Genomic DNA, 26,814 nt, shown 5'->3' with positions numbered 1-26,814 from the left:
TATCCTTGTAAGATTACATCAGGCTGGCATAGATGTAGCAGTTAATGAACTGGACTAAAAAAACCCCACATGTATTAGGCTGTTGTTGACAGGCTCAGCTCTGAACATTGTATAAGGTTGTTGTTAACAAGCTGGGCTCTGAGGACCGCTATAATAATCTGAACTCCTGTAGGAGGAAAAAAGTGAGCTTTAGTTTCTCATTCAAACATGTGACGGTTGCAGTATTCAGTGTATGAAAGTAGAAAAACTTGTATCGGAGAAATGGCAGACCCAAATCCACATGATTATACCTGGGGGACTGTGCTTTTTCTCTCATAAAAGTTTGGAAATCAGTTTCTGAATGCTTGTGCTACAGGAGTTCTTACATTTAATTCCTAACCTTCTTTTGCACTTTACTATTTTTACCCTAATTGGTCCATTAGGACAAAACTGTACATTACATGCTGCCAAGCAGATCTTTTCTTTGAATACCTGTCCGCTGAGGTGAGCATTTCATGCATCTGATGAAGTGGACTCTAGTCCACACACACACACACACACACACACCGATCTCATAATAAAATGTGCTTGTCTTTAAGGTGCCACACAGGCATATTTCTTCTTCCTGGCCAGATCTATTTCCCAAGCCATTTTGAAACAACTATTTTATATGTTTCCTTGTTTTATTCCTCTGATATCCCACTGGTCCTCCAGGAAACTCAAGACACAATACAGTGGTACCTTGGCTCTCAAACGCCTTGGTACTTAAACACCTTGGAACCCAAACACTGCAAACCCGGAAGTAGGCATTCTGGTTTGTGAACTTTTTTTGGAAGCTGAACGTGCTTCGTTTTGAGTGTTGTGTTTCCGATTTGAGTGCCACGCTTCTGTTTTGAGTGTTACGCTGAGGTCTGTCTGTTTTTGCTATTTATTTTGCGTTTTCATTTTTGCGGCTCTTTTTTGTGTGTGACTGTGTGGAATCCAGTTCAGCTACCAATTGATTGATTGATTGATTGATTGATTGTGTTACTGCAGTACATTGTTTATTGCTTCATTTTATGGATCAATGGTCTCATTAGATTGTAAAATTCATGTTAAATTGCTGTTATAGGGGTTGTTTTTAAAAGTCTGGGACAGATTAATCCATTTTGCATTACTTTCTATGGGAAAGCAGACCTTGGTATTGGAACGCTTTGGTTTTGAAACAGACTTCTGGAACAGATTAAGTTTGAGAGCCAAGGTACCACTGTACATATAATAATAATAATAATTTATCATTTATACCCCGCCCACTCTGGATGGCTTCCAACAAAATATTAAAATACAATATTCTGTTAAACATTAAAAACTTCCCTAAACAGGGCTGCCTTCAGATGTCTTCTAAAAGTCTGGTAGGTGTTTTTCTCTTTGACATCTGGTGGGAGGGCGTTCCACAGGGCGGGTGCCACTACTGAGAAGGCCCGCTGTCTAGTTCCCTGTAACTTGGTTTCTTGCAGCGAGGGAACCGCCAGAAGGCCCTCAGCACTGGACCTCAGTGTCCGGGCAGAACGATGGGGGTGGAGACGCTCCTTCAGGTATACTGGACCGAGGCCGTTAAGAGAGGTAGAGCTGGGTATCATCCGCATTCTGATGAACACCCAGCCCAAACCCCCTGATGATCTCTCCCAGCGGCTGCATGTAGATGTTGAAAAGCATGGGGGAGAGGACAGAACCCTGAGAGCCCAGAGGTCTGAACACTCATCCCCCCCACCACTTTCTGAACATGGCCCAGGAGGAAGGAGCAGAACCACTGTATAACAGTGCCCCCAGCTCCCAGCCCCTCTAGACGGTCCAGAAGGATGTTATGGTCGATAGTGACGATCCAGCAGAACTAGGAAACAGCTCTCACCTTCATCCCTAGCCCACCGGAGATCATCAACCAGTGCGCCCAAGGCTGTTTCAGTCCCATGATGAGGCCTGAATCCTGACTGGAAGGGATCCAAATGGTCCACTTCTTCCAGGTGTGACTGGAGTTGTTCAGCAACCACTCACTCAATCACCTTGCCCAAGAATGGAAGATTTGAGACTGGGCAATAGTTGGCCATTGTGGCCGCATCTAAAGATGGTTTTTTAAGAAGTGGTTTGATAACCGCCTCTTTCAGCGGGTCTGGGAAGTCTCCCTCACAGAGAGAAGCATTCACCATCCTGCAAATCCCATCACCCAGCCCTTCCCTGCTACCTTTTATAAGCTAGGATGGGCAAGGATCAAGGGAACAGGTGGTTGGTTCACTCGTCCAAGCAGCCTGTCCACATCCTCAGAGGTAACAGATTGGAATTGATCCCATGCAACATGGTTCTCTGCTGTTTTATCCTCCTATCACTCAACCAGGCTGAGAAATACTGACTGTCCTGACAGTGGAATCGTCTCCCTCGGGAGGTTTTTAAGCAGAGGTTGGATGGCCATCTGTCATGGATCCTTTAGCTGAGATTCCTACATTTCAGGGGGGGTTTTATACTGGACCTTTAATTTTCTTTTTTAGAGGAACTATTGCACTGTTTTCCCACAAACACTGAATTGCCAGTAGTCCATGATTTAGGATAACTAATGCATATTCACTTCTTAGCTCCCCTGCCTATGACTTTCATGTCCTATTGTGTTTATTAGCTAGCATGTTTCATCTTGTTTATGTCCTCCCCAATTCAAAATGTATCCGGAGACATTGCATTCACTCCTGTGGAGCTTGGCTTCCTGGCTTTAGCAATGTTTATTGCCCAAGACAGTGCTGCTCATCAATTCATTAGAGTTTTTGCTTGACACAAAGTAATATTTTACATAACTACCGCTGATGAATAAACAATTTTTTTGGTATTAAATTTCCTTGCCTTCATCATGAGCAGTTAATTGGCACCTCAGAGAGAAACAGCATAAGGAGTTTTTGCTAACTGAAACATTATATACAAATACTGCAGTTGAGTTTCAGCATATTAGATAGGTCATGTCAAAAATCAGGAAGCTGATATGCATGCAGGATCATGTCCACTGATCCACCTAGATCAGGTTTTTTCCCATTCCAAGGGTCACAGGTGAGTTAATAGTGATTATTTGTTCTCAAAAAAGTCTGCATAATAAGTTAATGGTAGTGGATAAAGAATAGAGACACATACTTAGAGTGGGTTCAGACTCCCACTCCAACCATGTAGCTCAATGGGTAACCTTCAGACATAGAATTATAGAATTGTAGAGTTGGAAGGGACCTCAAGGGTCATCTAGTCTTACCCCCTGCAATACGGGACTCCTGCCCACATCGATCCCTGGGTGGGCTCAAACCACCAACCTTTTGGTGAACACACTGATCCATTGAGCCGCAAAGGTGTTTCATGCTAAGTGTGTTTAGGAATTGGGCCCCACTGAACCTAAATGGACTTACCATTTGATTTGATTCCCTCCCTCGCTTTCTTTTTTCTTTTCCTTCTCCTACGATGAGGCTACATTTTAATATTTTAATGTTTCAATATTTTAATGTTGTATTTTAATTTTGTTTTTAAGTTGTAATCATTCAACTTGTTTTTATTATTGCTTGTAAGCCGCTCTGAGCCTGGCCTTGGCTGGGGAGGGCGGGGTATAAATAAAAATTATTATTATTATTATTATTATTATTATTATTATTATTATTATTATTTACCTCTGAGTAGACGTGTATAACATAGGATTGGAAAGTTAACCTTTGGCAGCAAACACAACAAAGATGGCAACTCCCCTGAAATGTTTCACACAATGCAGAACTAAGTAATCTGTGGAGCTAGCTTGTACTAATGAAGGACTGCTACACAATTTTCAAAACTAGGACATGTTGCCAAGGCATTTCTTGGTAACATTGGCCCTGGTACTCAAGTGAGTGGGGGTGAAGGCACATTCATGCAGGAGCTTGCAATGCTGTCTTTCTGTGGGCACAGGATTCTTACCACATGCTAAGTATGGTTGACTTGCCCTTTGCTAGGTTTTGTAGCTGCTTACTTCGGCCATCTTGCTTTCTAATGTCTGGATTTAAAATAGAGTAATAAAAATGCAGATGAGCTTCTTGAATAGAGGCCTGTGACAGTGAGACTAATGGACTTTGGGGTATGTTATAAACTCTTCCTTCTGGTAACGCTAACATCAAATGATGGAAAGGGGAGCTTTTTGAATGCAGCAGACATTCTGTTCATTATCATGAGCTGCTATATGAAATAGACTGAGTATCTTATTTATCGGCATATAAAAGGGGTCTGAGAAATTCCCAGAAAAGGGAAATTATGGCAGGATTAACCAACAATTCCTTTTCTAATAGGAAGACTAAAGCACTTGAGGTATTTTGGTTTAGAAGAAAGATAAACGAGGGTTCATCTGCGCTTTTGTTTGTCTCGTGATTTCAAGTCATGGGCTCTAAGAGGTTTTCCTTTTGTCCTGCTACTTTCTCTGGGAAAACCCACTGTTTACTGTCAAATTGGAATCAGGCTTTCGGAGGTGTGGCTTACACCATAGTGGGACATGAAATAGAGATATAAAACGAAAAATGGTGTGGCGAGGGGGAAAGATAGGCTTTTATTCAGTGCTAGTACCACACAGTATACAAACTGAAATTAATTGACAGGACTAAGGGTGGCTTTAAAGGACGATCTCACCAACTGGAGGCAGAAATGATGGGAAAGGAGAGAGGAAGAGTTCTCTTGCGCTCAGATCTGGCTTGTGGATTTCCCCCAGGCATCTGGGTGGCCACTGCAAGAACAGGATGCTGGACTAGGTGGGCCACTGGCCTGATCCAGCAAACTCTTATTGTGTTCTTATCTATGGTCACATCCATGCCATACATTTCAAAAACAGAAGTTTTGCACATAGCTCAGAATCTCACACTTTGCATGCAGAAGGATCGAAGTTCAGTCCCTGGCATCTTTGGGTGAAAGGAAAGTAGGAGGTCAGGTGAAAGACCTTGCCAGACACCCAGGTCTGGGTGCCAAAGACCAATCAGATATGGAAGCAGTGGTGAGTCTGACCCTGGGGGCCTGGATGGCTCAGTTGATTGGAGTGTGGTGCTGATAATGCCAAGGTTGCAGGTTTGATCCCCGCATGGGGCAGCTGCCCATTCCTGCATTGCAGGAATGTTGGACGAGATGATTCCCAGAGTCCCTTCTAACTCTACAATTCTGTGATTCTATGACCCAGTAAGGCAGCCATGCTGTCCTTTAGCTCATTATCAATACTAGAGACATGAGAAATCCCACTGAGATATTTCATTAGGCTTATAAGTCTCTCTTGGCTTCCCTTTCAATGACTCTGATATTTCACCGGAGCAGGAGCCTCCAAATTCTCTCTGAACTTCAGCTGAGGCAGAATTGTGATGCCAGCTTTAATATGCATACCTGGTGGCTCACAGTGTTTCTGATTTCTTAGCTACTGCCACCTCTGCACAAGAAAGCTGAATACACATTCATTTTGCACCACGCACCCCCAGTGCAATGTGTGTTAAAAAAAAATAAATATGAAAGAGCTGAACTGAAATTATCTCATTTGCTCAGTTTTTACTTTTTTTCCTTCCATGTGCCCTCTTCGCAATATTTGGGTTGGGGTCGGAAGGACAGTCATTTCCAATTCTCTTTCATAGGAAACACTTAAATCACTTCTTTTGAAGATACAAACATTAGGAGCAGAGGGGGGAAAGAGAAAAACCATAATCCAGAAATTTTTCACAGTAAATGTACATCTGGATTAAATTGGGAAGGGTAGAGATATGGAATGTGTGGATGCTGGAAATAGTGGCATACAACAGCAGCATCAGTCCCATGATAAACACTCTTCTGGAAGCACATTTGGTTTCTAAAACTTCCACCACCCTCAGCCATTTAGCAGTCTTCCACTCCCATGATTTTTGTTGTTGGTAAAAGCATTTGCAATTCACTCTTCATCCCTATCAGGGGTTGGTGCTATATGGGGCTTTATAAAATAACCAACCATGCAATAAAACAATATCAAACTCCCAAACAATGCAATGCAATGCAATTCTGTTTATCTCTCTTCCTTCCAAGCTACCTTTTCTCCATGACTTAACCTCTTAGTCCTCCAGACCTCTGAAAAGCATGCCTGTTCTTCCCATTACCATTTTTCTCGCATTCCCTTGTGCTGAATTTTCAATTGTAGGCACATCAGGGCAACCGCTTGACATTTTGCTTGTTATTCTGTAAGGCAGTGGTCACCCCAATGGTGTTCACATAAGTGAATATAAATCATCATTGGGACACAACAGCATAACCGATTTGGAAAGGCGAGTTGAGATAATGCGTCGCTGGATCTAGGAAGCTCCATTGCCCACGCAAGGACTTCCCAAGTTCAGAAACAAGGCTATAAATAGGGTAATTATTAAATGGAGGTTTATTTGTTTATTTAGGTAGGCTATGTTTAGACCACCTTATCCTAGGATCTCTGGGCAGACCACAAAGAAAATCAATAAAATGTCGAAGTTTCCATTTAAAACACATATTCCAAAGAAAATGCAATTAAAAACAACATATCTGCAGTATCAAATAACAAAGGCCTGGACAACAAAGGCACCTGAATTTCAGTGATGAATTTGCCTTCTGTGTGTCCCACCAAAGAAAATGTCTATCCATGTGGCACTGCCAAGCATACAGTTCCCAGTCATTGTACATTAAGGAGAACTTCCTTGGAAGATCTCAACTCATGGGCAGGAACATAGAGAGAGAGGGGCTGTCCTTCAAGTATAGAGGTCCAAAGTCATTTGGGGCTGAATATGTTATTTGTAGAAGGCTGGATTAGAGTCACTGGGCTACCTCTGCTGGAGGGAGCGGTTGAGGCAATTTCCTGTGCCCTTGAATACTGCTCTGCCATGTTGGGGCACCCTCTGGGAAAATGTAACAGTCAGTGTAGGAAGCAGGAGAGGGAATGGGCAAAACTGGAACACCAACTCCTTCTTCCAGTGGGAGACTTAGTTGGATCTCAATCCTTTCTGTCAGTAGGAACATAGGAAGCTGCCTTTTACTGAGTCAGAACATTGGTCCACCCAGCTCAGTACTGTCTACACTGACTAGCAGAGGTTCTCCAGGATTTGGGGCAAGAGCCTCTCCCAGTCCTACCTGGAGAGGCCAGGGATTGAACCCTGGACCTTCTACTTGCAAGGCAGATGCCCCGCCACTGAGCTATGGCCCTTTCTTAAGCAGAATGAGCTATTCCATCTGGATTAGAGAGGGATGAATCTGTCACATGTCTCATTTTACCAAAGCTGAGTTCAGCTCGCCCACATCCGTGTGTGAAGTTGTCTTTTAAAAGCCTGCACACACAAAACTATGCATTTTATGAGCATTTCTCATCCATATGTAATTTTGCATGCAATTTGCCTACTGTGTGCATTTTGTGAGTCATTTTCCATCATAGAATGCCATTTTGTACATTATTTCCACTAATAGGTGCATTTTTGTGCACCATTTTGACTGGAAAACTGTGTCACAAAATTCAGCTCGCTTACTGGCTTAGGAAGCATACACTTCTCCCCCATCCTCACCTAGAAAATGCTCTAAATTAGAGTGATGTGAATCTTTATCCTTTCTGTACCATGGTGGAGAGGGAAACCGTCAGATCCCGACCACACGTACAAAGTCACCCTGCAGCTTCCAGCAGAACTGGCACTGGATCTTCTTATGCCATTGCTACTTTATGCATGGCTTTTGCATTGAGATGTGTACAAAGTGTTTGCAAAGATGAAAAACTCTCATTTCCCTTTTGGCAGCTCTAACTGCCAAGTTCACCTACCTCTCTAAACGGCAGAAATTAGCAAAGCTATTTGTTTGTGTGTTTGCCCAGCATTGAGGAGAATACCAAGTAGGATTAGCATCATCAGGGAAACATAACGTCTCATTATTTTGTGTGCCTGTTATAACTCTCTTAATATAAATATACCTCTTTGACATGTGTTTATTTATTTGTTTAGCTGCTTGTTGTTGTTTTTAATTAACATCTATAACACAAAAGTTATTTCTTACTGGTACTAACGTTTTGTTAGCTAAAATTATGAGGAACTAGTAATCATAATTCGGCTCATAACTCCTGAGGGGCAGAGTTCAATTATGTGCCTGATAAGTGGCTGCATTATCACTTGTTGACTTGGATGTATTTAAAGGAGGATGGGGGGCTACTAGCCATTAATCACAACGCAGGTGGCGCTGTGATCTAAACCACTGAGCCTCTTGGGCTTGCTGATTGGAAGGTTGGCGGTTCGAATCCCCGTGATGGGGTGAGCTCCCGTTGCTTCTGCCAACCTAGCAGTTTGAAAGCACGCCAGTGCAAATAGATAAATAGGTACAGCTGTGGCGGGAAGGTAAACAGTGTTTCCGTGTGTTCTGGTTTCCGTCACGGTGTTCCTTTGCGCCAGAAGTAGTTTAGCCATGCTGGCCACATGACCTGGAAATCTGTCTGTGGACAAACGTCAGCTCCCTCGGCCTGAAAGTGAGATGAGCACCGCAACCCCATAGTCACCTTTGACTGGGGTCCTTTACCTTTACCTTACCTTATCAGCCATGATGACTGGGTTCTGCCCCCACTCTCAGAGGCACTCTGGATACAAGTTGCTGAGCATTGCAGTTGGGAAGAACGCTTTTGCTAGCTTTCCATGGGTATCTGGTTGGCCACTGCAAGAACGAGATGCTCGGCTAGATGAGCCATTGACCTGATCCAAAAAGGCTCTCCTGGTGGTCTTATGCCCCAGGTGGCTGCCAAGGGTAGCCCTTTCAAAGAGGCTTTCCTTCAACAACAACAGATCTCAATAGCCTTTTTACTTTAGTGCAGAAACCTTGGTTAACCAACTCCTTGAGCTCAGAAATGGTGATGAGGTTTCAGGAGGAAGTTGAGGGAAAGCCATGCTACAAATTAAGGGGGTTTAGTAGCAGAATGAAAGGGAACAGGTGAGAAGGGGAGCAAGTCCACAGTGATGAGTAAAGCAAGGGCGGCAGAACTGCAGCTGTGTAATATAATCTGTGGCCTGAGGGACATGAAGTTGTGAGCCATATGTGAGCCATATGAAGGCTGTTTCCCTGGTGGGCCTTGCCCAGATCATGTGATGATTGTTCATACTAGGGCCAATTGTCCCTGTGAAGCAGGGTGTGTCTCTCTCTCTCTCTGTGTGTGTGTACAGATTGAAAGCAGTGGTGCAACTCAGATGACTCACCATCGGCACCTGCTGATGACTCACGCCATCCTCACCTGCTGATGATGTCACTGCTCAAATAGGGAATAGAGAGCCCCGCCATAATGGATTTGTTTTTTTATGGTCGCTATCTACATTAGTAGCAAATAAACTGGACCTGAACAGTGAATAACCTTGTGTGGCCTGGATTAATGAAGGAGTCACACCTGGTCAAGGGCAACATCTGTAAAGATCTTGCTGCAATATTCAGTCCCTGATTTTTGTCATCACTGCTATCACAGGTAGGGCTGTTCATAGAGCCAGATGCAGCAGCAAATGTGAATTTAACTTTGGTTTCTACACACACCCTTCCATCCTCCATCCAGGCAAACAAGAGGCATTAGTAGAGTTCACAGACTCATTGCTCCCATGCAAAAACACTCAGAGAAGGTGCAAAGCAGGTGAGGGATGTGGCCTGAGTGAGCCCCAGGAGCCAGGCAGAGAGGCCTGGCATTTGGCCCTGAGTCTGAAGTTCCCAACCCCTGATCTAGAACTGATGTTCCCATTGAAATGGAAATCTGAGCGCACAGGGTGGGTTTCCTTGTGACATTAGGAATGAATGGAACAGACACACACACACACACCCCGCCACTACCACTTTTATTGCTCAGCGCAAGCCTTTTTGTGGAGTACTAGAGCGTGGAAAGCTGGCTGAGAGCCAGCCACTCCCCCCGACTGCTCTTATCTAAGAAACGCACAAACCTTCTAAGCGAGAGTTGTGTTCAAAGAGAGGCCTGGCTGCTATTTGAAGGCCTCTGAGGATTTATGTGGTTCCACCCATAAAATCAGCCTAGAGAAACTGGTGTTTAAGTCTATTAATTCTCACCTCTATCCACAATCCTTGCATTGACTTTGAGTTTGTGTAAGAGATGGAGTAAACTGAAAGGTAACAAGCAGCTCAATGCAATAGCACTACTGTCTTGTAGAGTGATTATATTGTTTTGTAATACTGCATTTAGGGATGTGCTAGATAGTGTCCACATGTGGAATGCTAGGCACATCTGAATAACAACAAAAATCCCTCTTTGAATCATACGTCAGCTGCCTGGGATAATCTGCTCATGTATATTTATGGGAAAGGTCCATAGCTCAGGAGCGGAGCATCTGCTATGCATGCAGGAGGTCCCAGGTTCAAATTCCTGGCCTCTCTCGGCAGGGCTGGGACTGTCCCCTGCCTGAACCCTTGGAGATCGGCTGCCAGTCAATGTAGACGAAATTAAGAAAGATGGATCAATGGTCTAGCTTAGTATTAGGCAGAGTCCTACGCTCATGTATCATCAGCTATTGAGCATGCAGAGTTATCAATTCAAATAATGAAAATGGATATCCTTTCCCACTCTGGTTCTCTAACACTTAGTGTGATATATTTTCCCCCATTGCAGATTGTATTCCGGAAGATTAGTGACGTCAAGCGAGAAGAAGAAGAGAGGATGAAAAGGAAGAACGAAGCCCCTTTAGTCTTGCCACCTGACCATCCAGTCCGTCGGCTTTTTCAAAGATTTAGGCAGCAGAAGGAGGCCCGGTTGGCTGCAGAAAGAGGCCGAGACGACTTGGATGTGGAGAAAGGCAACATTCTGGGAGACCACCCTTCGCGCACTGTGGTTAAAGCTAGCATCGTCACTGTCAGGGAAAGCCCCGCAACGCCGATCACCTACCAGTCTGCTTCAACATCTGGGGTATCTGACCAGGCCAAGCTTCAAGCCCCGGCCTCAGACTACGTAGGGGCGAAGGTGGCAGGAGAATTTCCGAAGCGCAAAGGCTGGGCAAAGTTCAAAGATGCTTGCGCGAAGGGAGAAGACTGGAACAAAGTCTCCAAGGCGGAATCCATGGAGACGCTACCGGAGAGGACGAAAGTGGTGGGGGAAGCCACTCTGAAGAAGACCGACTCTTGCGACAGCGGCATCACGAAAAGCGACCTGCGCTTGGACAACGTGGGGGAGACGAGGAGTCCTCAGGACCGAAGTCCCGTCCTGGCAGAAGTCAAGCACTCGTTTTACCCCATCCCCGAACAGACTCTTCAGGCCACGATGCTGGAAGTGAAGCATGAGCTGAAGGAGGACATCAAAGCTTTAAACACAAAAATAACGAACATAGAAAAACAGCTTGCTGAGATACTAAGGATATTAGCCTCTAGAAGAAGCTCGCAATCACCACAGGAGTTGTACGAAATATCAAGGCCACAGTCTCCAGAATCAGAAAAAGACCTTTTTGGAGCAAGCTGAGGTGGTTCTTTTAAGCAGACGTCAACCGGATATCCCCTGCAAACACAAAAAAACACCCACTTCAACATGTTTTAAGCGAAACATTTAATCTTTTCTTGATGAACTCCATTGAGGGGCCAATCCGTTAACCATGTTCTCCCCTCTCTCTAAATGGTATAGTAACAGGAATTGCAACCTCATGTCGAGATGGCAGCTGACTCTGAAGTCTTTTTGACAGCAAGGGTACAGTTTATAATGTTTATTTTCCCCCTCCTCCTTTGTCAGTGCATCCTTTACCCCTCAAATTTACTTTTGTTATATAAAAAAAGAAAGAAAGAAAAAAGACATTAATAGAAAACTAAGTCATATGTTAAGCCCAGTTCATATACTTACCTGTCTGTTGGAACTTTTTTACATGGTGTTTATTCCTGGGCAAATTCTCCCTCCACATGTCAAATAGTATCTGACACAGGGGCTTCACATGTGAATGAACAAGCGAAGGCCCCCTTTTGAAGGGGAAGAATCATGTCAATCAGGCGTTCACGTGAATGAACCTGCATGTTAACATTACACTGACTGCATTCATACCATACCTTGAGCTTTGAAGAGTTATGACTTCCCCAAAATAATTCTGGGAGTAAGGGTGCCAGAGAGTTTTCAGAGACCCCTATTTCCTTCACAGAACTGCAATTCTCAGAGGGGTTTAGCCAGCAATCCCTTTTCACAGGTAATACTGGGGATTATAGCTCTGTTAGGCGGCTCCTAACAGATCTTAACAAACAGCTCCCAGAATCCTTTGGGGGAAAGCCATGACTGCTTAAAGTGGTCTCATAGTGCTTTCAATGTGTGGTGTGATTGTGGTCCATATGCATGTGTGGTGGTGTGGAAATCAGGGAGAGAAAGAGTTCCAACATTTTTATTACAAGAGGACCCACAACCGTAGGAAACACTTCAGGTTTCCACAGCCTGGTGCCCTCCAGGTGTCTTAGACTACAACTCCCGTCAGCCCCAGCCAGCAACATTGTACTGACTGGGGCTCATGGGAGTTGTAGTCCAAAATATCTGGAGGACACCAGAGTACAGAAAGTGGAAGTACATGAACTGGGCTCCTTTCAAGCTTTGGATCTTGAACATGACTTTACATTGCCAGCTTGCTGAGTAAGATCTCATCAGTATGAAATGGTTTAGCAAGTCCCTTCGCCTTCCTCCTTTTATGTCTGTATAGCCTTTATAGATCATGTGAAATGGCGAGGTTTCACATGGTGGTGATAATGAGGTGGTCCAGAAAAGGGAGCAAAAGGTGGGCTTCCTTATCAAAGTAGGCAGTGTGTATTTTCACATATGATTCATAGGTGCCATAATTTATTGCCACCTGGTGGTAGAAAAATCTCAGATTTGGGTTGATATCATCTAACGGCAAAGAAACATGAAACTGCGAGGTGGAGTATCCCTGTCATAAAAAATATTTGGAGTTTTTAAAAAAGAGGCCTTCCACACTAACGTGTGTTTGTGATTTTATAAACAAACTCCTGCCCCCACCCCAATGAAAAATTTATATTTTGTGCTCATGACGTTGTTTTGAACTCTCCACTTTGCCTTTTGAGTTTCCTTTAAACAAGATATATGCCAAAGGATGCTGAACTATGTATACATTAAGACCAATGATGCACACCAACAATTCCAATGTATTTTCTCATTGTAATGGTCCCCGGTACCTTAGGGAGATAGATTGTGCTGTTCTGTCTCTTATCTCATATTCTAAGCTAATGCTGTCTCCCTTGAAATGTATTTGTCTTGAGGAAGACTAACTAGGGCACCTGTAGAAGTAAAAGCAGGTGGAGAAAGAAATTGCTTGTATTAAGGAAAACTCTATTGTACCAAAGGATGCTGCACCAAGGAGACAGTGAAAATTGCTTAACAGAGAAAGACTGCGTTGCTAGTGGGCTAGTGGACTTGGGGAACCCTCCACATGTTAACAGCCTCCCACAATCCTTGGCCATTGGATATAGTTGCTAGGGCTGATGGGAGCTGTAGTTCAGTCACATCAGAGCGGGGAAGTGGTACCACGTCCTCATGATCACAACTGCCATGGAAGAATAATGCTGCAAAGTGCTGAATCTAAACTGACCTGCAGTTTAACATTCAGAGATATATTGTTTGGACTATTTTTAATTGAAAGAGCTGTTCATCAGCGATGCAGACTTCCTTTCCAAGATGTGGACTGGATCCTGAGAACTGTGGATGGTGCCCGGCTCATGGAAATCAAATTAGTCCTAACAAATTACTTACATCCACTGATTTCAATGAGTCTGCTCTGAGTATTAGTCTCTGTCTGCGCTACCCATTTAAAGTGCTTTGATACCACTTTACAGAGCCGTGGCTTTCCCCAAAATAATGCTGAGAAGTAAAGTTTGTTAAGGGCATTGAGAGTTCCCCTCACAGAGCTACAATTTTCAGAGTGGCTTAACAATCAGTCACAGGGAACTGTGAGCACTTTGGCTCTGTGGGGGAAATAGAGGTTCTGCTAACAACTCTCAGCACATTTAACCAACTACAGTTCCCAGGATTCTTTGGGTTAGGCCATGATTGTTTAAAGTGATATGATACTGCTTTAAAGGTAGAGTGCAGGTGGGGTCAGTGCAGTGAGTCAGACTACACTCTCTGTGCTCAACTCCCTTTCCCACAGTAGCACCTCCCTGTGCCATTTACCAGATTTTGTGCCCCCATCAAAAGCACAGCAGTATTGCAGATATCCTCGAGTGCAATGCTGCTTCTGAGGAATAGCAGCAGGAGAATCTGCTGGGGCTTAAAGAGAAAAAAGTCCTGTGCACCAAAACGGGTGCTTTGAATCCCAGCCATGGTCTTTGCATATGGTTTTGATTGCCGTTAAACTGCAGGGATGCAGAGAGAGCATTTGCTCTCATCTTCATAATTATTAGGGACAAAAATAGAAAGCGATTCCAATAATACACAGTACATAAAGCTCAGCAGTTAGTAACTCTGCTGCAGTGCTGAGAAGCAGCTCTGGAGGACGTTAGTTCCTTAAGATTAATTTCTTTCAGACAAAGGCAATCACGGACTGCTGCGTGGGAAAGCTGGTGCCATTTTGCTTAGTTTATCCCACAGGATGTTTATAGCTTGCACCAAGTCATAAATTCCAGGGCCGCAGTGTTTACTTGACTAATCAGTTAGGTGGATTGTTTAAAAACCTTTAAATTAATTAACCTTTCCATGAATTGGCAGTGGTTTGTCAAAAAAGGAAGGAAGGAAGGAAGGAAGGAAGGAAGGAAGGAAGGAAGGAAGGTTGGAGCAGATTTCTGTTCATGGATTGAGTTGGCCCCACCAATTTACTTCTTGCTGTAGTGTTGTGTGCTTTTCTTCTGAGCCCCTTCTGAAGGTCTGTGATCCTATGAGGTGATGTGGCATTCAGGGCTGTAGCTGGAAGGAAGAGTCAAAGAACACACACACACACACACACACACACACACACACACCGGTTCACATGGGAGTGCCTTCCGCTTGCACAAGAAGCACTTTTGAGTCCAGCAAATGCATTTATTTTGAACACTGGCATTTGCCAAAACCACAAAGGCAGGTCTAGTTTGGGAAGAACACATGCCCCGTTCTGTGATGCTACTTATGTGACACATCTAAGCACCGTTCCAAAATTAAAGAAAGCAGGGTTTATTTTCCTCCCTTCAAATCTATTGTTTATCAGTATGAAAATGTCTGCAGATTTATTTCATTACTCCCTCAATGAAAAACCATATGTTGGAACAGGGTGACAGGATTAATAAGTTTGTCTGATTTTGTGTACCAAAGGCTATTAAGTGAAAGGCTTTAAGTGGATAACCAACAAATAGTTTTCTTTGCTTGATGCTTGGATTTAATATCTATATATAGGTGTGTGAGAGAAGGTGCGAGAGAAGGGGGGGAGAAACTCTATAGGTTTATAATATAGGGTAGTGGCCATATCCCAGAGGTAGAGAAGATGCTTTGCATGTAAGAGCTTCCAGATTCAGTCCCCAGCATCTCCAGGTAAAAGATCTCCATTAGAACCATGTGGACCTGCTGCCAGTCAGTGTAGACTATACTGAGCTAGATGGGCCAATGGTCTGATTTTGGGTAAAGCAGTTTCCCATGTTCCACTTTGCAGTGCCAGAATTTCAGGATTTAAGATTCCAAGGGCATCCACTCCAGAATGATATGAAAAACTGATTTCCTATTCTGCAAAGGTATGCAGTGGATAGAATAGCCGAGGAAGCAGAAAGCACTTTCTGTTGAATTAAGCTTATTTTTCCAAATGAGTACATCATTAGCTTCTAATGTTTCCTTCGTGCCAGCCTGATGTGGAACTGTGCTTGCTTGCAAGATCTTGGCTGCAAGGCCCCACCATTGCCAGAGAGTCGTGCTTTTGCAATAGCCCTTCCTCACATTGCTATCCTTTATTCACTTACTCTAGGGACTAAATCATTGCAGTCCAGTGTCGTTTCTTCAGCAGCACCAAGCGGTTAAAGGCTGCTGTTGTCTTTCATTAAAAGCTGCCCCTTGCACCTCTTGCAGCTTTTACTGCTTTGTGTCCAGCTGGTAGAGCATGAGACTCTTAATCTCAGGGTCATGGCCTTGAGCCCCATGTTGGGCAAAAGAATCATGCATTGCGGAGGGTTGGATTATATGACTCTCATGGTCCCTTCCAACTCTGCAGTTTGGTGATTCTATGAGTGCCCTATCCGTCTGTCTACTTGTCAAGTTATTTACATTTAGCAACACATGTGGGAACACCGCTCACCTCCTCTAGTACTGCCACGAGAAGGAAAACGGAACCATAGTTTATTGTTCTGCCCAACCTAGGAACTTTGGTTATTGCTTCTTGTGCGAAACAAGCTAGGGATCATTAACCACAATCTGATGTTAGCTTGCATCTGTAAAACATAGTTAATGCTAATAAATATGAGATATTACTGAGAAAGTCCTATGGGAGTGCCAGAAGAGGAGGAGCTCCTAAACCTGAGGCCCATGCATGTAATGCTAAACTATGCATACCATAAAGAGACGCAGCATCTCACTGAGGGGGAAAACACCCAACTAATAAAGGAGGCAGAAGCTACAAGATGGAAGCTGCTAATTAACCTTACAGGGGACCTTTGCAGAATGGGACTTACTTGAGAATAAGCTCTTGGCCATGGCAAAGGACGTGACTGGATAATATCACGTTATATTAAGTACCACTTGAACCCATTTTAATTACACTTCCAGCTCATTGCAGAAAAGCAGTGTCTCAGCAATGCTAAAGATCCCCAATGTGGAATCAAGCAACTACAGGTTAACTTTCAAGGCAAATTCAAGAACCAACCAATTAACACAGACCAATACAACATGTGCCCTGCCTAGCCGAATACAGTCCACCAGCCATAAAATGTGCTCTGCCAGGGGCTTAATAAACATGTTGCAATCTCTCAGATTCTTGACAAGCCACACAGGGGCTGAGAGAAAATGGCCCCTCAGAATTCTCCATGCCTTTGTTGGCAGCAAAAGGCAGGGGATTTCACTGAATATTCTTCAGGCCAGGGCTGAAATTATTTCAACAGTTTAAAAGGAACTTGAAAAAGATTGTACAAACAACAACAACAACAACAACAACAACAACAACAACAACAACAATCAGAAAATTGTTTCCTGTGAAATTTCAGCTCACTTGAAAGTTCATTTATTTTGGTGGGTGGGGAAGCAATCAGCTAGGGACCAAATTGTTTCTTGCTATACTAAAAAAAATAACATCACGTTAAAACAAGATTTACAGTTGGAGGGCAATCATGGAGGGCAAAACTGGGGAGGTCATTATGCAAAGTATTATACAGCGGAGGACTGGAATTCTTTAATAGATCAGGAGAAGCTCAGAAGAGAAATTTTTCAAAATTTGGTCAAGAAAGTTAGGCTCAGCTCTACTGCCCCAGCCCAATTTCTGCACTCCTAGACAAGAGCAAAAGGAGTCTATTGAACATGGAATGCTGCCTTTGGCTTGATGTCTCAAGTTGTGTAGTACTTCCTTGAATTATTGTGCTCTTATTCCCCCCCCCCCATGCATTCTGATCCCCTTTATTCTTCCATTCATAGTATCAGTAAGATAGCTACAATTCAGAGAACCAGGAAGAATCTTGCAACACAGGGCACCCACAGCTAAACACAAAGAAAGTTATTTGCAAGCTGGTGAATTGTAACACATGTAAAGAGCAGAGGGAAGAGGAAAATATAAGCAAAGCTTGCTACGTTTAAATATGTAAAAGAAATATCCTTTTCACCATAGATGCTGAAAACTGCTGCCCCATTGTGGTACAATGTAACACTTTCCCACAGTCAGGGGAATAATCTTAGTAGAAGACACTCAACTGTTGATCTTTACCATGGTGAAATGACTTTGGAGGTTACCAGATAAATCAAATTTAATTTGTACTCAATTTCAGGGCTTTAAAAAGAGGTGGGGGGAGGAGCAAATCTCTGAAATGATGCAAATTCTTCTCAGAATCTGACACCCATATTTTTAAACGTTCTGTGTCTTCAGATACATGTGTTTCTGTTGGAGATTTCCTGTGCAATATTAAAAACACCCTTCTTGCTTTAAATTTCATTTACAGCGGTGTCCCGATTTCCCTGAGAACATCCAGTTTAACAGCTCCGAAGGTGATGTTCTGCATCTACACTCCTTCACTTAATGAATCGAAAGAGCTATTTGCTGTGAACATCCTGGTGATTTTTGTTTCTTTGTTTTGACTCAGTATAGAGTTGGCGTGGACCAACACGATTTTATTATTATTTTTAAAAAGCAATCTTTATTAATAAATGTGTATGTGATTATGCAGCTACACAATACGTGTGTCTGCATTAGTTCCGTCTATAATTAGTGTTATTGGACAATTCACAGCATATCCTTCACTCTGCGATCAAGATATCAAAACAATAACAGAAGTCTTCCCCCAGTGGATAAATGTATTCTCTTGGTCCAGTTCAGCAATGAGGATCGTGTTAATCTGCAGTGGGGTGCGGGTGTTTTATTTCCTTGTTCTGCTTAATATTTCTATAGTATACTTTGACTGAATTGTAACTGTGCCGCTGGGATATGTTCTAACAAATGTCAGGGCAGCCAGGACTCTTATGCAGAAATCTCAGAGCTGTATTAGATGTCTTTCTGTTTAAATAAGGAGGCGATTAATATTTAACCCTTGAGGGAAACATGAGCATAATCTTAAGGCCAGAAGGTCTCTGCCTTGGATGAGATTTCAATGTGCATGAAACGTGCAGCACATAGACCACATCAGCATGGCCACTTCATTCAGCCATGAAGATACAAGACTGGAGATGGGTTTTTACAGCCACAGCTAATGTAGATGGTGGACACCCAAGTCCCTTTTGAACCCCACACTAGCTAGACGCATCTCTTGGCACGTAAGGGGATGTGGGTGTGTTCGCAGAAGGTCACTGGCTGTTGCGTGTGCTTGGCTGCATGTAAAGTGAGCTGGTTTTCCTTTGTTTCAATACCTATGGCCTTTTAATTTTAAAAGTGAAGATCTTCCAAGCTGGCTGGCACAAACCTTCCAGTGCCAGGCTTGTATGAGAAATTGCAGGCAAGGAGGGCAGAAATAAATAAATACATTAATTGTGCCACAGGGCACAGGGTGGTGGGAAAAATATGTTGCCCCGACCTTGAGACAAATTTCAAGAGGTGGGGAATTTTGCACTGATTCCTCCCTTCTGCTGTTGAGGAGTAGCTCCTCTCATCCAGGCCTTTCATAGTGCAACAAGTGTGCAGAAAGCTGCAAAAAAAAAAAAAAAAATGTGATGCTGCCACAGCGTGTGTGTGTGTGTGCCCGCCCTACTTTGTGCTGCAGAAAGTGCCTGCTTTTGTTCATGGAGCCCTTTGTTGTTGCATGGATGGCATTGTTGTGGTACAAAATTGTAGTTCCAGGAATTTCAGGAGTTGTGCTCATCGCACGTCAGGGACTGCTGGTGCAACACCCCTTGCCACTTTTCCTATTGTCATGGCTGTATTTGCTAAAAGGACTTATCTTCCCTGCACCCCACCCTCTCACATTGTTTAGCTCGTGTGCTTCCTTTGGACTCCCCAGATGAGCCAGCGAAATCTGTAGCTCTCCTCCTTTGCAGCGATAAGGTGGTGACGAAGAAGAGGGCTGAGGATTCAAGGGCCTAGAGTCGGATTGGCGAACGGTGACTTATCTAATAGGCAATGCCTGGAATGGAGCTCAGTGACACCTGAAGGGCCAAAGGTCCCAATTCATGACCTAGGAAACCCAGCAGGCACAAATTACTTATGCCCCTCAATGACATAATGGAAGCAAAACTGTATTCACCTGGGAAGGGCCATAGCTCAGTGGCAGATCAGCTGCTTTGCATGCAGAAGGTCCCAGGTTCAATCCCCGTCATTTTCAGATAGAGATGTGAGAGACCCTCAGTCTGAAACTGGAGAGCCACTGGCTATCAGGGCTGGGCAAGATGGACCAATGGTCTGATAGGAACTTTCCTATCTTCCTATGTTTCTGTATAGCAGTAGTTCTGAAGCAGGTCCAGTGGCAACATATTAGGATACTAGCTACTCCTGGGTATGGGGGTTCTGAACCAGGATCTGGTCAGCATTTACTGAGTTTTGGCACTGACCACGGTTTTAGTATATATTCCCATATTACATTAAATTGCATTTGGGTCTCGAATGTGCTTGAATATCTGACTATTGGTTGTGTGTGGAAGACTGACATCTGCCATAGCTTTCCATCTGCATTACAGACCAACTGAAGCAAGGCCCAGTTTTTTCCTCATGGGTGAAAAATCCCCTTGGGAAGGGCCGTGCCCTGTGTCCTTTATGGGAAGCGTATGCGAAGTATAGAATATATATGATTCCTGTTTTTCCATGCCTAGATCCAGTAGTCTAAAATGTAGAAAATGTAGGATATTTAGATAGCTACTATATTTCTTACAGGACAGTGGTAGCTGGCCTTTTCTGACCCAAGGGTCGTATTGGCAGTCACCCCTGCACGGACCACCTATCAATGGTGGGCAAGGTCAAAATATAATTTGTGTGTTTGTGTAAGTGTGCGTTCATGCACACGCATACACACACACACACACACACACACCACAATTACGAATACAAATACAAATTGCACGTAAACATGCAGGCATACACATACACAACCCTTTCTCTATCTCTCCCTCCCTTAAGGCACAATGAGGGTCTCTTAAAAAATCATCCCCACCCAAGCACGAAGATGGGGGAGCACAATATGTGATGAGCAAAAGGCTGTGCTTCAAGGACCACCACCATGGAGAGAGCTTTTGCCTTTTACTTTTTGCCGATACAGCACTTAACCTCCCAATCTCAGTACTCCGAGGCTCAGTGCTGCGACTGAGAGACAAAACTCCTCTGCCTGCTCTTCAGAGGAGTATAATCGCTACCGGGCAGGCAGAGGGATTTAATCTTTTGATCTCCACACTGAGCACTACAACACTGAGATTTGGAGGCAAAACTGCGGTGGGTTGGCAGGCCACTCCTCGCAGCTTCCCCAGTCTGGCCTGAGGACTGCGGTTTAGCCTCCCCTGCTTTGGAGCAAGGTTTGGCACACGAGTGAAGTGAAATATATACCCACTGGTGGTGCTTTCTCGCCACTGCCACAGGTCACCTGCAGGTGCTTCTGAAGCTGCCCTTATCACAAAGCTGACCCTCTCTGAGCGCCATGGTTTGCAGGCGCCCCTCCATGCTGCGTTTCCCAACTTGGTGCGACTGCGCTTGTGCCATGGGTGGCTGTTGACTCCTTGGCTTCTGACTCAGTGGAAAACAGGCAATGCAGCCTCTAGGGGCGTAGGAGGGAATAACCAATCATCTGCATTTCAAAGTAATAATAAGCATTTCAAAGACAGGGAGCCTCACTGGGAGGCTTCCCAGAATGCAGTTATATAAGAAACACTGTCATTAGTACAGTATCTTTGATCTGAGTTGTTTTCCCCCACCGCACCCTCATGCCACGCACTGCTGTGGCAAGGATGGATTCGCGCTAAGTACGAAAACAAAGCTTCTTGCAATAAGTTGTTTTTAACATTTAGCCTTAAGACCCCTTTCCATCAGTGATAAAGAGTTGAAACTATGATGCTGTCATGGACTCCCTTTCTACCCTTCTGTATAGTGTTCACTACAGTGTTGCCTCAAGATATAAAGCACTTTGATTAGATTTCTTAAGTCTAATGGAAATCGTGCATCGGTAATTCGATTTATTTCTCCACATATTGCCTTCTGACTAGTTTTTCTGTAGCCTTCCCCCCCACCCCCCCGTTCGTCTGCAAGGATACTTCATCGATATTGCCACAGACACTTTTATATATCAGGGAGCTGACACCTCATGCTGCTAAAAGTGTTTTGTGTCTTGATCGAAGTCTCTCTCACACCCATTCTTCTTGACCAAGGTAGTGTGCTTCTTCTGCCACCATCGTCTATCTCCACATGACGCCAGAGTGTCGTAGGACCCGGTGTGACAAATCCCACAATGTTATTGTAACTGGAATTAGAACTACCAATGCTGGAGGTGTCTGGGATTTTTAAAAGGAATAAATGCTCATTTTTATTTTTATTTTGAAAGAGATTTTCAAAGGGCAATGATTTCCCTCCCCACCCCATTGGTCTTATTCCTATATAATGTCCTCTGTTTTGAAAGGAATCATTTGAATAATAGAAAGATTCAATAATCTTGTATCAGGATGAACTGCTAAACAAAGTAATATGACTTTTCATAATGAATGTGTTATATTATTGTACCTTCATACGCTCCATATTTTTCCATCACCTGGAAACATGCTGAAACCTTCCTTTTCCACATCTGCATGGACACTTTACGGATATCCAGTAATGCAGTTTTTCTGGCACTTTAAAAGAAAATGTACTCCACTTGTTTTTCTCCTTTCCAGAATCCACCAAATGCTATCTCTTTTTTGATTATTTCTTTGCATTTGTCACTTTGTCTTACTGAGCATGAATAAAACAAAGATGAATAAGTAGATACTATTTTTGTGGTCAGCTGAAAAAGCTGCCAGTAGAGAGAGTATATATCTCCTGTTTTGGAATGTCCTGATAAAGTTGCTGTCACATGACATGAATAAATACCCCCTTACTGACATTTTTAAACAAGCACAAATAATATTTGTAAAGACAAATTTTAATTTTATTTATTATAGTAATAAACTATTTTATACATTACAGTGTCTTGCCTCTGCAGTGTGTGATTTTCTGCTTGGACAAATGACTGTAATTTTAAGTTTCCTTTCAAAGGCTGCCTGATTATTTCTGAATGCATGTGAAATTATACACTGGGCAACAATTTTTTACTTTTTGAATGTTGTCTAGATTTCTACAACTGATTTAGGGTATTCTTGCACTGCTGAATAAGGAAATGGCATCCGTTTCTCTCCATCAGGTCAGGTTTACTGTAAACTGAATGGTGGGCATTGATAAAGGTAAGTACATGTAAATTGCATGTTGCTTCACCATTTTTCAAACTTCAGGGCTTGAACTTCCATTTCTTGGAACTCCAGGAATGCTCAGCGGCAGGGAGGTCTCTCTTCAGAGTCCATCAGTAGTCAGCCATCATGACTGTGTCCCAGAGACCCTGATACCTGGTCTTCATCTCTTTCATGTCCTGATGAAATCTCTCCCCCTGCTCATCACTCATTGAACCCAGGTTCTCAGGAAACCCGTCCATATGTGAAAATAGGTAGTGCATCTTGACGCTCATGTTGCAGCCCAGGTTTCTGAAAGCAGTCAGCATGTTGTTGACAAGTTCTGCGTAGTTTCTGGCCGTATTGTTGCCAAGAAAGTTCTTCACTACCAGAACAAATGCCTTCCACGCTTCCAGTTCCACTTCGTTTATTGAGTTTCCGAATTCTGGATCTCTGATGAGTTGACGGATCCGAGGACCATCAAAGATGCCAGCTTTCAACTTCTCCATGGTCAATCCTGGAAAAGCCTGGCACAAGTAAGTGAAGCAGTCACCATACTTGTCCAGAGCCTTGGTGAACTGCTTGATTAAGCCGAGTTTGATGTGCAGCGGTGGGAAGAGTATTCTGTCTCTGTCCACCAGAGGGTCATTGATGACGTTCCTTTCTTTGCAAGGCACCAATTCCTCCCGCACAGGCCAGTCCTTCTTCGTGTAATGCTGAGCACGGTCCCTACTATCCCACATGCACAGAAAACATGGGTACTTGGTGAAGCCAGACTGTTGTCCCAACAAAAAGTTCACCATCTTCAGGTCAACACAAATAAACCACTTATGCTGATCATAACCAATTTTCTCCAGCACATACTTCACCGCTTCATAGTTCTCCTTCAGTGTACTCGAGTGAGCCAGGGGTATAGAGGCAAACTGGTTGCCGTTGTGTAGCAGAACACATTTCAGTGATCGCTTGCTGCCGTCAATGAACAGTCTCCAATCTTTGGGTTCGTACTGTGGCACTCCAAGCTTGAGCAGAAGCTGTGCAATATCTGCACAGTACACCAAGTCCTTCTCTTCCGAGAAAAAACGGAGGTACTCTTGATGCCTGTTGCGGAAGAAGCTGATGTGAGCACTGTCAGAGAGGAGGTTTTTTCCCTTCAATCTGGATGCCAACAGTTCGGCAGAGTCCTTTGACAAACTGAGGTCGCGAACTAGATCATTCAACTCCTTTTGGGAAAATGGATGTGGAGCATCATCTTCAAGAACCACTTCTTCTTCTTCATGTCCTTCAACACTGGAGGCATCTTCGTCACTAATGTCAGGAAGTTCTCCGAAGATAGGCACTGGAATTTCATTACAATGAGCTACAGGACAATGTGCTGATTGAAGATCAGGATACTTCGTGGGGCGGCTGCCCCATTAACTTAGTTTTGATCCCCCAACTTTATGCTTTGCTGCACCAATTTATGGAAGATTTTGAGGTTTTATGACTTCAAACTGATCCCTTTTCGACATAATCACCCAGAACTATCGGACCTGAATACTTCTTGTCATTAAAATAATCATTTCCAATCAAAACAATTATTTGACATGGCATTTTACCCCCACCAACTTATTCTAAAATGCTCCACACAAGCGTACATGTGAACGAAAATGTAAAAAAAGACATGTGGCCATAGCTCAAAAACTTGACCTGATTGAGCAAAACCAATGTGATTTTTTGATTCAGCGCATCAGATTTGTCCTAAATCAACTGAAAAAACGCAGACAACAAATTTGTTGTTGACCAGTGTTATTGATTGCTCTGCCGTTTTTTTAAAAAAAACTTTTGAGTTCTCTCTCATGGGAGGCATTGCCCATGTGGTCTCTGTGGTTTCGTAAACATGGTCAGCTCTGAATTCCATAATTGGTGATTCCAGAAATTAATTGCCACAGTTCAGGATTCCAGAGTTCATGACAAGCAGGCCTTGGTTCTAAAGTTTTAATTTATTTACCACCCTTAGGATTCCAGGGCAGTGCTCAATAATTCCTTAAGTCCTCCAGGAGAGGCTTCTCCTTTAAAAAAAAAAAAGGGCGGGGAGCTGCCAATTTTTGCTGTTTCTCTTCCTCCCATCCAGAGCTCTCCCCTAAACAAAAACTGTTCTGGGCCTTGGGGAATCAGTGAAAATCACTGCCTTCTCTGCTAGCGGACACCTCTCCTGGGTCAAAAGCCCTTGGCATCACTGGGACATAACCCTGTATTCCAGCACAAAAAGCGGGGGGGGGGGGATCAATAATCTAACAATAAGTTAAAATAGGAACATTTTCTGAGGTGGCTTCCCATTTGTGGAATACTCTCCCCAGGGAGGCTCCCCTGGTGCCTTCATTACATATCTTTAGGTGCCAGGCAAAAACTTATCATAGGCTGTCATTTTCTGTCACGGTGTTTCCTGAGTCTCAGACAGAAGTGAGCTTTTAATGTGTGAAGTAGGAGTTGGAATCTAGCACGGTGATTGGTCAGTTTCGTTGCTACCACCTCCAATGGTGGCTTCCTTTCCTTTCCTCGTGTTTCCTGAGTCTCAACCTCATGCCATCGTGGAAGTTACTGTGAGCTGTCAGCTGTGCAATATGAGGTAATGCATGTTCTTTGCACTTTTGTCCATTTACTGTATTTATTCCCCCCCCCGATTTGAACTATAAAAAGGTATTTTCTTGAGTCAAAATGAGAGTACCCCTAAACATTTTTTTTAGAAAAAAAGCACTGGATTAAACAATTGATTGTCAGGGGGTATTGTTGGTTATTGGTTGTTGTTATGTTATGTGTCTTGTGTTTTTACACTGCAAATAACCTGTGACCTTCAAATGAAGGGCAGTATATAATTTTAATAAATAGCAGCAGCAGCAGCATTTTTGCCTGGCACTAAAAAAAATTGCAACGCAGGTATCAGGTAAACCTCTTTGGGGACAGTCCACTACATCTGGGGCACCACTGCTGAAAAGGTCCTTTTCTGTTTGCCAAACCAGCATCCTTTTGCTGATGGATCCATCCGGAGAAGGCCTTCAGCAAATCTCAAAGCACAAATCAATTACTGTGAGAAGAGACACTTGTTCCAAGCACTTGGGCCCAAGCCCTTTTTGTGCTTTGAAGGTAAGAACCAGCATCTTGACCAGGTCTTAGAGCCTAAGATGTAATGCTCTTAGCACCAGTCCCTTCAATAATTCTTTCTGCTGCAGCCTCACTTTCCTAGTCAAATATACCTGCTAGTAGCAGCCACAGAGATGATAATAACAGGAGCCAGACCCTGTTATGCTCAAGAATGCTGTGCTAGCCATTTTCCAGCAGCCAGACTGCTGAAAAAAACACACACACTATTGATCAGGACTCCTAGCATCTCAGCATTCTTGGGCAAATAGAAACTTTGTCAGTAGCCCTTGTGGCAAAGCACCTGCTAGTTCAGCTGCCATCATTCTCAATGAATGAATCCTGAGGTTTCTGCCATTCAGACCCTGTCATTCAGTCACAATTCCCCTGTTCTTCAATGGATGATGAACTAGAAAACTTGATTTTGTGTAGATGTCTTATTCAGCACCAGGGGAAGTATTTGATTGGGGGTTATTTTCTACAGTTTTTGTTTTTTTAAAAAAATGTCCCCACCCAGACGAGCTGTACTGCTTTCTTAAAAAACAAACATCCCATCCCAAACCTTCAGTGTTTGCACATGCCTGCTACGCCACAGGAACCTTTCCTTCAGTGAGAAGAGGCACAAATCCACAGCTCAGCATACAGAAACATAGAAAGTCAGGCCATTGGTCCATCTAGCTCAGTATTGTCTATTCTGATTGGAAGCAAGACAACGGCTCTCGAGGATCCCACACAAAGTTCTCTCCCAGCCCTCCATAGAGATGCTGGGGATTCAAACTGGGCAAATGCTCCACCACGGAGCTACAGCTCCTTCCCCTGGACCT

At 43.6% G+C, this 26,814-nt stretch overlaps 1 protein-coding gene and 1 long non-coding RNA gene across 4 annotated transcripts in view; one reads left to right on the top strand and one right to left on the bottom strand.

Moving 5' to 3' along the window:
- Positions 1-17,451, bottom strand: part of LOC307212088 — a 181,782-nt gene extending 164,331 nt beyond the window's left edge. The window contains exons 1-2 of the long non-coding RNA XR_013836813.1: positions 17,363-17,451; positions 13,356-17,326 (exon numbers count right to left, since the gene is read on the bottom strand). This is a non-coding gene — a long non-coding RNA (uncharacterized lncRNA). The remainder of the gene's footprint in view (positions 1-13,355; positions 17,327-17,362) is intronic.
- The window catches only part of KCNH1 (potassium voltage-gated channel subfamily H member 1), a 236,001-nt gene extending 215,479 nt beyond the window's left edge, over positions 1-20,522 (top strand). For 2 of the 3 annotated variants that reach the window (XM_079968555.1, XM_079968553.1), the window contains exons 11-12: positions 10,568-11,629; positions 18,019-20,522. In XM_079968555.1, the coding sequence (XP_079824681.1) occupies positions 10,568-11,407 (840 nt within the window). In that variant the 3' untranslated portion in view covers positions 11,408-11,629; positions 18,019-20,522. Of the gene's footprint in view, positions 1-10,567; positions 11,947-18,018 lie in introns of those variants that run through there. The other variant, XM_079968554.1, reaches the window with a different exon arrangement.
- The last annotated feature ends 6,292 nt before the right edge of the window (positions 20,523-26,814 follow it).

The sequence above is a fragment of the Podarcis cretensis genome (genome assembly GCF_951804945.1).
Source record: "Podarcis cretensis genome assembly, chromosome: 3".
Lineage (NCBI taxonomy): Eukaryota > Metazoa > Chordata > Lepidosauria > Squamata > Lacertidae > Podarcis > Podarcis cretensis.
Note: the sequence above shows the minus strand (reverse complement) of the source record. Positions and strands in the feature narration are given on the sequence as shown.